At 36.8% G+C, this 13,516-nt stretch overlaps 1 protein-coding gene across 1 annotated transcript in view; it reads left to right on the forward strand.

The window, feature by feature from the left end:
* The window catches only part of WDHD1 (WD repeat and HMG-box DNA binding protein 1), a 59,278-nt gene that overhangs the window by 41,763 nt on the left and 3,999 nt on the right, over window positions 1–13,516 (forward strand). The window contains exons 16-23 of the mRNA XM_041757801.1: window positions 1,594–1,835; window positions 5,397–5,528; window positions 6,719–6,936; window positions 7,032–7,150; window positions 7,758–7,814; window positions 9,704–9,747; window positions 10,145–10,315; window positions 11,118–11,248. Of these exons, the coding sequence (XP_041613735.1) occupies window positions 1,594–1,835; window positions 5,397–5,528; window positions 6,719–6,936; window positions 7,032–7,150; window positions 7,758–7,814; window positions 9,704–9,747; window positions 10,145–10,315; window positions 11,118–11,248 (1,114 nt within the window). The remainder of the gene's footprint in view (window positions 1–1,593; window positions 1,836–5,396; window positions 5,529–6,718; window positions 6,937–7,031; window positions 7,151–7,757; window positions 7,815–9,703; window positions 9,748–10,144; window positions 10,316–11,117; window positions 11,249–13,516) is intronic.

Raw genomic sequence — 13,516 nt, forward strand, 5'->3', positions numbered from 1 at the left:
TTATAAGATAAGTTGTCTATATGTATGCTTAAATTACTACATTGGCAGTGGGAAACTGGAATTGTTAGGCAAGGTAGCCATTGTTTCATGTATGACATCTGTTGTTCATGTGAATTCTGGTTAGAAAACATACAAAGAGAGAAATACATTTCCTTAAAAGTTTGTTATAGATACCAAGGAGATACAAATAGTGGTGAAGTTGTGGCTTTTCCAGCAGATTCTGTACAAAAAATAGGAAATTTCAATAGCTGCACTGTCTACTACAGTCACCACTTAGTCACATGTGGCTATTGAGCACTTGAAATGTGGCTAATCTGAATTGAGATGTACTATAAGTAAAAATACTCTGAATTTTGAAGGCTTTATAAAAAAAAAATCTCAATAATTCTTTTATGTTGATTACATGTTAAAATGATAATATTTTAGATATATTGGATTTAATAAAATCTATTGTTAAAATTAACTTCACTTTCCCCCCCTTTCCTCATATGGCATTAAGAAAAATTAGATTTATGGGCACATTTAATAGTGGCTTATGACTAATGATGATTTGAAGTACCTCATTTTAAGGTACCTGTTGGCCCTATTTCCTAATTCAAATGTTTCCATTGGAGATTCATGCCCTTCAGGTATCTTACTGGAAACTCCAGATTGTCTTTTAAAAAGTCAGCCATTTCTAGATGTGTTTTCTAGTTGGGTATTATTGGCCATTTATGTTCTTTTTTTTTTATTTTAAAGATTTTTATTTATTTATTCATGAGAGACAGAGAGAGAGGCATAGACACAGGCAAAGAGAGAAGTAGCATCTCCACAGGGAGCCCAATGCAGGACTTGATCCCAGGACCCTGGAATCACAACCCGAGCGAAAGGCAGAACACTCAACCACCGAGCCACCCAGGCATCCTGTCATTTATGTTCTAATAATGTGACCATCAATAACTTCCATTCAAATAGCTTGATTTTATCCCCAGTTACCACTCAGATCTAGACTTGAGGAAAATACAGTGTGAGAGGTGTGTAAAGTCACAGATAAAGGGAATCTGTTAGGGAATCAGTTAGGGAATATGCTATGTACTTCCTGAGATGAGAACAGAATAAGTGGGAAACAGGGAGGCTTGTTTTCTAGTTAAGAGTTGCTTACCTCAGAGTTGGGGAACACAAGGGACAAGGCCAAGAAGGCAAAGGAAGAAGAATAGTAAAGACAGATTTCTCTAGATCATCACTATGCATCTGGTTCTGGCCATTTTTCCAAGTCTTTCTTAACTAGTGAAACTTCGGGTTCAGGTTTAACTTTTTTACTGAAATTGGCTTTTAAAAATACTGCTGTATTCCAGCAGGTGGCATAGTTCTCACTGAAACTATCAGCTTTCCTCTTGGGTAAATTTTGGTCATATCACATGCAAATTTTTTTTTCTTTTATTCAGTTAGATCTTACTCTGTGGTTAATGAAATTTTGTGGGAAATAATCTTGAATTATTCACCTTTTTGCTTTTGAATTGACAGTTGAATCAATGGTATATATTTTTGAAATAGGATTTATTTCACAAATATGTAGCTTTTCTCCAAGTGATTTCTTTTTCAATTGGTGTGTAGGTACCCCCTGTTATGTGGATTCAGAAGGCATTGTTCGAATGCTTAACAGAAGGCTTGGTAATACATGGACTCCTGTATGTAACACAAGAGAACACTGCAAAGGAAAATCTGATCACTACTGGGTGGTTGGTATCCATGAAAATCCCCAGCAACTGAGGTGGGCTATTAGAAAGTGCTTAGTTAAAAAAAAAAAAAAAAAAAAATTAAAAAAAAAAAAAAGAAAGTGCTTAGTTGATTCTTTCTAAAATGCACTTTGAAATTTCTCATTTTGTACTCTAAAGGTATTTTTAAAAATTTCTTTTTGTCCTTCATCTTCATTCATTTATTTGCCTTCCATATTCAATAACTTAGAAATTTGTTTATATTCATTTGGAAGTTTTCAACTGATTGTTTGACTTAGAACTAACTTACTTAACAAAATAGAAATTAAGTTTATTAGTGTAATTATAGTATTGTTTCAGCCAGACAGGGAAGGGATTTCTGGTTAAGTATGGCATTTCATCTTTTATTACAGCCTTTTATTTTAAGCTATGATTTAGAATGGAATAATTTAGTGGCTTTTGAGATTTTTAGAAGGCTCAATAATTGTAACAAGGGAGAGGACTAGTAGAAATTTAGTAGTTGACTCCAAGTATAAAACTCTGAATTCATTTAGTCTATATTCAATATTGTATTAAATATTTAACTCTTTTTCTTGACACTTGAAATCTTGATCTAAACAACTGGCAGTGACATTGTGTTGGTGAACAAAGAGGTCTCTGCTTTCATGGAGCTAATAGACTGATTCAGGGGACAGATAACAGAAATAAGTAAATGATATAATTACTACTTGGGATAGGGATCCCTGGGTGGCGCAGCGGTTTAGCGCCTGCCTTTGGCCCAGGGCGCAATCCTGGAGGCCCGGGATCGAATCCCACATCGGGCTCCCGCTGCATGGAGCCTGCTCCTCCCTCTGCCTGTGTCTCTGCCTCTCTCTCTCTCTCTCTCTCTGTGACTATCATAAAAAAAAAAAAAAACTTAGGAGTTTAAAAAAAAAAAATTACTACTTGGGATAAATGCCAGAAAGTAATCTGAAGAGACCCATGATGGAGAATAATAGAAGGGCACATTCTAGGTAGCATGGTCACATAAGACTCTTAATAGAGATAGTATTAAAATGAGACCCAAGGCCAAGAAGTCTGTTAGGCAAAAATGGAGTGAAAAATGATTCATGAAGAATAGACAGCATGTATAAAGGTCCTCAGGTCAGAAAGAGCTAGATATGTTTAAAGAATTGAAAGGATGTAAATGTGGCTGGCATACCAGAAGCGAGAGTTGGTGGAAGGCATAAGTCCATGATGAAATCAGAAAGACCCACAGGCTGCATTATAGACCATATAGAGAAGTTAATATTTCATTTAGTTATATCATGAAGCCATTCAACAGTTCTATCTAGGGAATGATGTAATCTGATTTATGCTATAAAAAAATACATGTGGTAAATGGATTTGCAGAGATAAGGCTGAAAGAAGGAGCCCAGTTTTCAGTCAGGGGATTTTTCCTGCTTTCTGGGGATGTTTGGAGATGCGGGATAGAATCTTTAGCTATCACAATGATTAGGAGTTATCCTGGAATTTAGAGAGCTATAGCCAGTTAGCTGTGGAATTTAGAGAGCTGTTGAACATCTTTAGTGTGCAGGATGGTCCTGTTCAACTACAGATTGTCCTTCACCAAGTGCCTTCAGTGCTTCCATTGAGAAGCACTGAGGAGGATTTTGGAGTCACCTAGCTGAGCTATAAGTATGACAGAACAAGTGTGGGGGCAGTAGAAATTAAAGGAACCATATTTTGAGACAGAAACAGTAGGATTTACTGATAGATTGGGAGTTGGGAGTGAGAAGACTCAATAATGACACCCATATTTTCAATTTAAGAAACTAGATGGATAGTTGTACAATTTATAGAAATAAGAGATGAAAATGAATTCTCACTTGGGTGTGTTAAGTTTGAAATGACTCCAAAATATCCAAATAGAGATATTAAGAAGGTGTTGTAATACATGATTGTAAGATAAATTTGGGAATCACCAAAATATAGGAGGTACTTAAAGTCATAGTAATAAATGAGATCCCTTAGAAGAAAGAAACAAGAAAGGTCACAGAATGCAACCATTAAAATTCCAACATTTAGAGATCAGATTTTGGGAGATGGAGCTTTTGAATAAGGAAAAGGAATATTAGCTAAGCAAATAGAAAAAAAAAAAAATCACTTGAAGAGGGTCATATCACAAAAGCTGTAAGTAGAGACTATTTCAAGAAAGACCATAGTTAGGTAAATAAAAAGTCTCTTGAATATATGAAAAGATGATTGATATCAAAATAAGATAAATACAATCAAGAATTTTCATTTTACTTATCGAATGAAGAAAATCTGAAAATTTGAAAACACTCTTAGTTGGTGAGGCTGGAGGGAAAGAATCAAGCTTATAATTGCTGATAGTATAAATTGGTTACAATCCCTATGGAAGGCAATTTGTCAAGAACTTCCAGAATTAGAAATCATGTGCTCTTTTATCTGCCTTAGGATCTGTCCTCCAGATACATTACTTCCTGTTTACTTTTTTTTTTTTAATTTATTTATCCATGAGAGACACAGACAGAGGCAGGGACATAGGCAGAGAGAGAAGCAGGCTCCATGCAGGGAGCCCAATGTGGGACTTGATCCCAGGACTCCAGGATCATGCCCTGAGCCAAAGGCAGAATGCTTTAACCACCAAATCACCCAGGCGTCTCAGTTACTTGTTGTTTAAAGTACGTTCTATGGACCATAGTTCTATGTTCTATGGACCAGCAGCATCAGCATCACCAGGGCCTTATTAGAAATGCCGAATCTCAGGTGGCTCAGTCAATTAAACATCTGCCTTCAGCTCACGTCATGAACCCAGGATCCTGGGATCAATCCCCACATCAGGCTCCCTGTTCAGTGGGAAGTCTGCTTCTCCCTTTACCTTTGTCCGCCTGCTTCACTCATGCATGCACACGCGTTCTTTCTCTCAAATAAAATCTTAAAAAAAAAAATGCCGAATCTCAGGCATCACTTCAGACCTGAATCAGAACCTGCATTTTAACAAGATCTTCAGGTGGTTTTTGTGCACATTAAACTTTAGGAAGTACTACTGCTAGCACATGTGGGAATGATACACGTAAAATATATCCTACCTTGTAGGATTGTTGATACTATCAAAAGATTGTAACCCTAAATTTCCATTAGTAGAAGAATAGGGTAATAATGTATGTACAAGTGTACACTAGAATACTATGTAGACTTTTTAAAAGGTAAAGCACCATCATTTATGTGATAAGAGATGTGTATCAATATATAAAGAAGTCTTGTAACTCAAAAAATATATAAATCAGGGATCCCTGGGTGGCGCAGCGGTTTGGCGCCTGCCTTTGGCCCAGGGCATGATCCTGGAGTCCCAGGATCGAGTCCCACATCAGGCTTCCTGCAGGGAGCCTGCTTCTCCCTCTGCCTGTGTCTCTGCCTCTCTCTCTCTCTCTCTCTCTCTCTCTCTCCCTGCGTGTCTCTCCTGAATAAATAAAGTCTTAAAAAATAATAAAAAGAAAATGCTAAATTTCCTTTTCTTTGAGGACAAAAAATGAAGTTAAGCTTTGGTATCATATTAAAATTTGAATTATAAAATAAGCTATAGAAAGTATTTCAAAAATTATTTTATTCAGAATCTGTTATCTTAAGATAAATATTTAACACTTGCCTGGTATTAAGCTGATTGTTTTCTCTAAGCAGTTTTTTCCACTTTTGTAGGAACAATTTTGGCGTTCCGTTGTGTTTCATAATCACCTTGATTATTTAGCTAAAAATGGTTATGAATATGAAGAAAGCACTAAAAATCAAGCAGTAAAAGAACAACAGGAGCTTTTAATGAAAATGCTTGCGGTGAGTAAAATAAATATGCTAGAAAAATTGAAGTTACACTTTTCTATAGATTGGATTTCTTAAAAGTGTGCATTAGTACCAAGTTCCACAACCTCAAAATCTTTTTTTTTTTAATTTTTAAAATTTTAAATCCAGTATAATCAACAGTGTTATATTAGTTTCAGGTGTTACAGTACAGTGATTCAACAATTCTCTATATTACTCAGCTCTGTTTCCCATTGATGTTGCAGTTGAAATATTTAAGACATTAACCTTGTAACTAACATCATAGGGAGATAACACCTTAACCTATTTCACCTATCTCCCTACTCACATCTCCTCTGGTAACTATCAGTTCTCTATACTTAAGAGGCTGTTTTTTTTTGTTTGTCTCTTTTTCCTTTGTTTGCTTTGTTTTTTAAATTATATATATGAGTGAAATCGTATGGTATTTGTGTTTCTCTGATTTTACTTAGCATTATACTTTCTAGATCCATCATGTTGCAAAAGGTGGTCTTCACTGTTGTCACCACTATGCAACACTGCCTTGAGTTTAGTATTAATTAAAGGAATTTAATTAGTTTATTGTAGAATAAGTTGTGTTCTTTTATAAAATGTCATATGTGGTCTAGGAACTAGGAGCCTTTTTACTTCCCACAGCACATCTAAGAAAATCTGGTTTGTTTACAAAGTAGCATTATAGGAACTGTTCCTCTGGAACAGTGTTTCTCAGCAGGGAATCATATCAGTAGCTTGAGGACTGGTCAGTTCTTTAGTATTCCTGTCTCCCTGGCAAATGCCGGAAGTTCAACCTAATTGAACTCCTTCATTGAATCTAAGCTACTATTGATTGTAAAATGCACCATTACTTTACCTAAGCCAAAAAAATACTGAAAATTAAACTCTGACCCACCATCAATTGTGAGATGCTTCCCACTTTTAGAGATGTTAAAATGTGTAAAAGTAGGCATCTTAGAGTCAGATACGTTATCTAGAAAAGTGCTTTCTCGGTTTTACTACTAGTTATCATTCTTTTATTTTTAAAAAGTTTCACCTGAGGGATGCCTGGGTAGCTCAGCAGTTGAGTGTCTGTCTGTGTCTCTGCTTCTCTCTCTGTGTCTCCCATGAATGAATAAATGAATAAATAAATATCTTTTTAAAAAATTAAAATTTTCACTTGACATGATTTTTTTTTCCCATTTTTGGGTTAGCTTTCTTGTAAACTGGATCGGGAATTCCGTTGTGTGGAACTAGCTGATTTAATGACTCAAAATGCTGTGAACTTAGCCATTAAGTATGCTTCTCGTTCCCGGAGATTAATGTTGGCCCAAAGACTTAGTGAACTGGCTGTAGAGAAGGCAGCAGAATTGGCAGCAACTCAGGTAGAAGAAAAAGAAGAGGAAGATTTCAGAAAAGAGCTGAATGCTGGGTAAGAAATAATTAGTTGCTAAATTTTTCTTTACCATTCTGAATATTAAATTGGTCTTTGCATAGCCCTTTATTGAATAATATATTGTCTTTTAGTTACAGTAATATTGCTGCAGAGTGGAGCCAGTCAAGGCTCAAAAACCAAGTTGAAGAAGATACAGAGGACAGTGGAGAAGCTGATGATAAAGAAGAAAAAACAGAAATACATAAGCATGGCAAGATATATTTTTTTAAAAAGATTTATTTATTTATTTTGGAGAGGGAGCATGTTTGTGAGTGGGGGGAGGGGCAGAGGGAAAGGGAGAGAGAGAGAAGCAGACTCCTTACTGAGTGTAGAGCCCAACTGGTCCAGGGGCTCGATCTCACAACCCAAGAGATTTTTACCTGACCTGAAAATCAAGAGTTGGGTGCTTAACTGACCAAGCCACCCAGGTGCCCCGTAAGATACATACTTAGGGCAATTTTTTTTTCTTTTTAAGATTTCATTTATTTTATTTATTCATAAGAGACACACACAAAGAGAGAGAGGCAGAGACACCGGCAGAAGGAGAAGCAGGCTCCATGCAGGGAGCCCAATGCGGGACTCAATCCCGGGACTCCAGGATCACGCCCTGGGCTGAAGATGGTGCTAAACCGCTGAGCCACCTGGGCTGTAGGCAATTTAAAGATGAGAAATGTTATTATATGACTTTCCCCATTTTACTTAGCTGTGGAAAATTGAATACTTGTACTTTGTCAAGGCATCTTTGTTGATTGTTAATTATAGAGAGTAACTTTATCTCCACATCTACATTAAATTGTTTTATCTTAATTATTTTATAGGACAGAATCCATTCTCCAAAAATGCAGATTCCTCTGATGTGCCAGCTATTAAGTCAGGTAAGAAATGTGATTTTGTAATATCAAGAAAATTGTGCCAGTACTCTTTAAAATGATCTATCTATTCAAATAGACCCCATACCCCCCACCCCCACCCCCACCCCCACCCCTCTGCCCTTGGTTTGTTTTTATTAGAAATGTTTGTGAAACTGCTAATTTTACAAATATTTATTAAATGCCTATTGTATTTCAGGTATTTGACTAGGTGGGAGATACAAAAGTCCATGTAGACATGCATGGTTGATTCCTGCATAACTCTTATATAGTACCAACTGACTTTAAGCCATGTGTATATATCCCTTTGATTTTTAAAAATTACCTATAAATACATGTATAGAGTATTACAAAAGCATATAACCATGTGCTGTAATCTAGTTAGAGGTAAGAGATTGGTTGGAACCCCAAGGGAGGTGTCATGGAATGTTTAAAGCACAGACCTGCAGCTAGGCAAAGGTGGGTGAGAGCAGAAGCAAGGGAAATGTGACTTAAGGAACAGCATGTATGAAGCTATAAGAGTTGTGTGAACAGCACAGAGGCAGAGAAAAGTGGTGTTGAGTGGTTTTAGAGTGATGGGTGGGAGCTAAATCATGCAGATCCATATAGGCCACAGTAAGGATTTTGATCTTTATTCTGAGGTGCTGGCAGGCTGTTGTAGGTTTCAAGCAGAGGCATATTATGCACATTGGCAGAGGAGGAATGCACATAAGGAAACTACTGAGGCAGTCCAAATGACATTGAATAGTGGCTTAGACTAGTGTGGTGGTGACTAATGGGAGAAAGAATGAGAAGAATTGATGAGGTATTTTTGAAGAAAAGGTAGAATATGGAAGTTCAGGGTGTAAAGAATGATTCAGTTTTGAATATTTGAATGATTGATGGTACTGTTTACTGAGAAAACACTTGAGAAACTCAGGTTTAGATAGAAGGGTGGACAAACTACTACTGAATATCTGGGTTAGGAGCTCAGTAAAGTAGTCTGGGAGGGAGATATAAAGTGAAAATTGTTGGCATAACCATAGCAGTTTAAATCATGGGCATGGGTGAGTGAGCATTGGAGAGGAATATAAAGGGAGAGGAAAAGTGAGCTGAGGGATAGGGAATCCCCAGCATTTAAACGTTAGGCAGAAGAGGTTAAGGAGGAGAACCATCAAAAGAGAATGAAATAAGAGAGGAAGGAGGTAGGAATGTGGAATCTCAGAAGTCAAGAGGATGAGACCATATCAAGAAGAAAAGAAAATTCATCTATATTACATGCTGTTAAGGGGGTCAAATGAGATGATGACTGAAAACTATCCACCAGATTTGGCCAAATGGAGTCTCTTGGGTCCTTAGCAAGAGCAGATTCTATAGGGTTGTAGGGCTGGAAGCCCATATTATTTTGGATGTTGGAATGTATGAACAGCAAGGAACTGGGAATAGCTGTGTAGACAACTCTTGAGAATTTGGTTGTATAAGGGAATTAAAAATGATGACCAGAGGGCATGTGGGGTTGAGCGGGTTTGTTGTTTGTTTAAGTTGAGAGAAAAGATGGTGTATCCATTGATGGGACAAATGTCCTGACAAAGCAAGAGGGGATGAGATATAGAGCACAAATAGAGGAGTTATTAACCTTAGCTACAAGACACCATTCTTCCATGGTAATAGGAGAAAAGGCTAGGTCTATACATATTGGGTTGGTAAATTTCATAGTGATAAGTTGGGATAGTTCCCATGTAATAGCTTTTATTTTGTCTTAGAAATAGGTCATATATAGTTGTTAATAATTTTAAAGTTGCAAAAGTACATTTGTTTTTGTGTAATACAGATTGAAATATTCCATCTGTTATTACAGATGTCAGAAGTCTTCTATGTTTTACCACTATTAAGTGAGGGTTTCTTTCTTATGAAAGGTGCAGTTACCTCTAGCAACCAAGGACGAGTAAACCCCTTCAAGGTAAACTCTTTGCAGTGATATTTAAAATGTATTTCAATACATTTTTATACAGAGAAGTATTTCCAAACCACCAGATTACCCTCCCTAGACTTGGAGGCATTAAACACTAAAGCAGATTTTATGAAAACAGATGAAAACAGCACTAACTAGTTCACTTGGCTAAGACTTATATGTTCTACTTATCTTCTAAATACCGATGGTTTTGAAAGATATTCCGTTTTCTTTGGGGATGTGGTATATTTAATATATGTATTAGTCTTAATTTGGATTATACAAAATGTATTCAATTCCCAAGTGAGACTACAGTATAGACTTAACAGAAATTTAAAGGAAAAATGAATCTCTTGGTATTTTATTTTCTTTAAACATAAAATGCTAATAGTAGTTTGCTCTTTAGGTATCAGCCAGTTCCAAAGAGCCAGCCACTTCAGTGAATTCAGCACGTTCAACTAATATTTTAGACAGTATGAACAAATCGTCCAAGAAATCTATTGCACTTAATCGAGCTACAAATAATGAAAAGTCTCCAGTTATAAAGCCTCTAGTTCCAAAGCCAAAGTCTAAGCAGGTACTATTTCAACTAACCACATCAGTAATAAGCAGTGTATGATCTGTTTTTGTTTACTCTTTGAGATATGGAACAAAGAGGCTCCATTTGTGTATCATTGATTGTCTAATGAGGGTAGTGGTTCTCAAATCTGATTTTGCTTCTGAATCACTTTTTGAGGGGTGCCCGAGTGGCTCAGTGGTTGAGCATCTGCCTTTGGCTCAGGTCGTGAATCCTGGGGTCCTGGGATCAAGTCCCTCATCGGGCTTCTTGTGAGGAACCTGCTTCTCCTTCTGCCTGTGTCTCTACCTCTCTGTCTGTGTCTCTCATAAATAAATAAATAAAATCTTAAAAATAAAAAAAGAATCACTTTTTGAAACATAAATGTACTCAGGGCCCAGGGACTCAGACATCCATCTGTTTTGAAAAAATTTTCCAGATGATTCTGATGTATATCTTTGTTTAATGATGATGCTATGGTACTTGGCCCTGATCTTTCTTTGTTCTTTATTCTGATTTTGCCTTCTAGTTTCATCTCAGATTTGGTATTTCATCCCAGATTTGTCATTAGTACAGTAGATCTTTTATCTTTTCCATTTCGTGTAATAAAATGCAGCATTTAGAAAATGTGGAATTTAAAGTACAGTCTTTGTGGATTTTGTGTCTATAGTCATGTTTATGTTCAGCTGAGAACCTCAGGACTTCAGATGTTGGCATAAGAATTCTAAATATAAATATTTTTCCATATTTTTCAAAAGTTAATTGTAGTATATAAAATTGTACTAGATTTTGTTGCAGTTATTCATTATATTTGTTTTTACAGGCATCTGCAGCATCCTATTTCCAAAAAAGAACCTCCCAAGTTGATAAGACTGAGGATGTAAAAGAAGAAAATCCTCAAAATTCGTCATCTGAAACCCCAGCTATGTGTCCTCAGAACACTGAAAACCAAAGGTCAGTACATAGACAAATTTATTATTCTTAAGATGTAATATCCCAATAAAACTCATAGAGAAACAGCAATGCAGAATTATGCAACTCTCTTGTTCATTATTACAAATAATACATTGGCACTGGTGGTGGGCATTCTGAACACGTGACTTTAACGAAGCCATAAATATTGATTAATGTCTATTTATATTACTAAGGTATGCTCTGGTAAATTGTATGTTTTAAATTATACATATTTTATATTTTATAATTCTTTTTTTATAAATTTATTTTTTATTGGTGTTCAATTTGATATAATTCTTTTTTTGTCTTAAAATAGATACAGTTATGTGAGAAAAACAGTGAAAAGATACCCAAAAAAGTGTGATAAGGAGTAAATATCTTTCCTATCCACTCAGTTCTCCTCTTCACTAGCAGTCACTACAACAGATTTCTAACATAGCCCTCCAGAATTACTTGTACATGTTCAAACACTTAGATTTGTCTATTTTTTAATTTTTAAAATTAATTAATTTTTTTAAAGACTTTTATTTTTTTATTCATGAGAGACACACACAGAGAAAGAGGCAGAGACACAGACAGAGGGAGAAGCAGGCTCTGTGCAGGGAGTCTGACATGGGACTTGATCCCAGGTCTCCACGATCACGCCCTGGGCTGAAGGCGGCGCTAAACCGCTGAGCCACCCAGGCTGCCCTATTGTTTTATTTTTACAGAAATGATAGCATACACATTATTCTGTACCTTCCTTTTTTTTTTTTTTTTCCACTTTAGCAGCTTTTGTAGATAATTTCATATTACTACATAAAGAGTTTTTTTATCTTTTCACATCCACTGAATGGATATGCCGTAATTTATTCAATTCTCCTCTGGTGGACAGAAGGTGGTTGTTAGTCTTTCGCCAGTACAAACAGTACTGCAATGAATAACATGTAATCAATGAATGTCATTTCTCACATATACATATAGTTATAAGATGGATTCCTGTTCAAGTTAATGTGCACTTGTAATTCCAATAGATACTAACAAATTTTTCTCCATTGGTATTATATCATTTTCTATACCTCCAGCAATATGAGCACTCCTATTTGCCCCTATCCTATTTGTCTGTCATTACAATATGTTACCACATTTCTTGAGCTTTTTTTTTTTTTTTTTTTTTTAAGATTTTATTTATTCATGAGAGACACACACAGAGAGAGGCAGAGACACAGGCAGAGGGAGAAGCAGGCCCCATGCAAGGAGCCGACATGGGACTCGATCCCGGGTCTCCAGGATCACGCCCTGGGCTGAAAGCGGCGCTAAACCGCTGAGCCACCCAGACTGCCTGAGCTCTCTTTTTAAAAAAATTTTTTTAAAGATTTTATTTGAGGGATCCCTGGGTGGTGCAGCGGTTTGGCGCCTGCCTTTGGCCTAGGGCACGATCCTGGAGACCCGGGATCGAATCCCACGTCAGGCTCCCGGTGCATGGAACCTGCTTCTCCCTCTGCTTGTGTCTCTGCCTCTCTCTCACTCTGTGTGACTATCATAAATAAAAAAAAATAAAAAGAAAGTTTAAAAAAAAAATAATAAAGATTTTATTTGAGAGAGAGCTCAAGCACGAACAGGGAGGAGGGGCAGAAGGAGAGGGAAAAGCAGACTCCCTGCTGAGCAGGGAGCCTGATGTGGGGCTCAGTCCCAGGACCCCTGAGATCATGACCTGAGCCCAAGGCAGACACTTAACGGACTGAGCCCTTTAAGCACCCCAAAATGTTTTATTTTTAAGTGATCTCTATACCCTACATTGGGTTCAAGATCAGGACCTCAAGATCAAGCACTGTATCCTCTACCAACTGAGCCAGCCAGGCTCCCCTCATGTTAATTAATTTAAGAGGTAGCTATGGTGTTTTTTTCCTATTTTGTCCTGAATTCAAATTAGAGATTAAATAGTGAAGATTATATTTAAGAAGATTCAGTTTTTTTACTATCAACAACTGGCTATACAGAAAACTTACTTAAGGGGCACCTAGGTGGTTAAGTCGGTTAAGCATCTGCCCTCCGCTCAGGTCATGATCCTGGGATCCAGCCTCGCATTGGGCTCTCTGCTCAACAGGGAGTCTGCTTCTCCCTCTGCCCCTCCCCCAGCTTATGCTCTTACTTGCTCACTCTCAAATAAATAAAATCTTTTTAAAAATTAAAAAAAAGAAAACTTACTTACATGATAGTTCATTAAAAATTAAGGCAGCCTGGGTAGCTCAGCAGTTTAGTGGCACCTTTAGCCCAGGGTGATCCTGG

Source organism: Vulpes lagopus, chromosome 6, assembly GCF_018345385.1.
Source record: "Vulpes lagopus strain Blue_001 chromosome 6, ASM1834538v1, whole genome shotgun sequence".
Classification (NCBI taxonomy): domain Eukaryota; kingdom Metazoa; phylum Chordata; class Mammalia; order Carnivora; family Canidae; genus Vulpes; species Vulpes lagopus.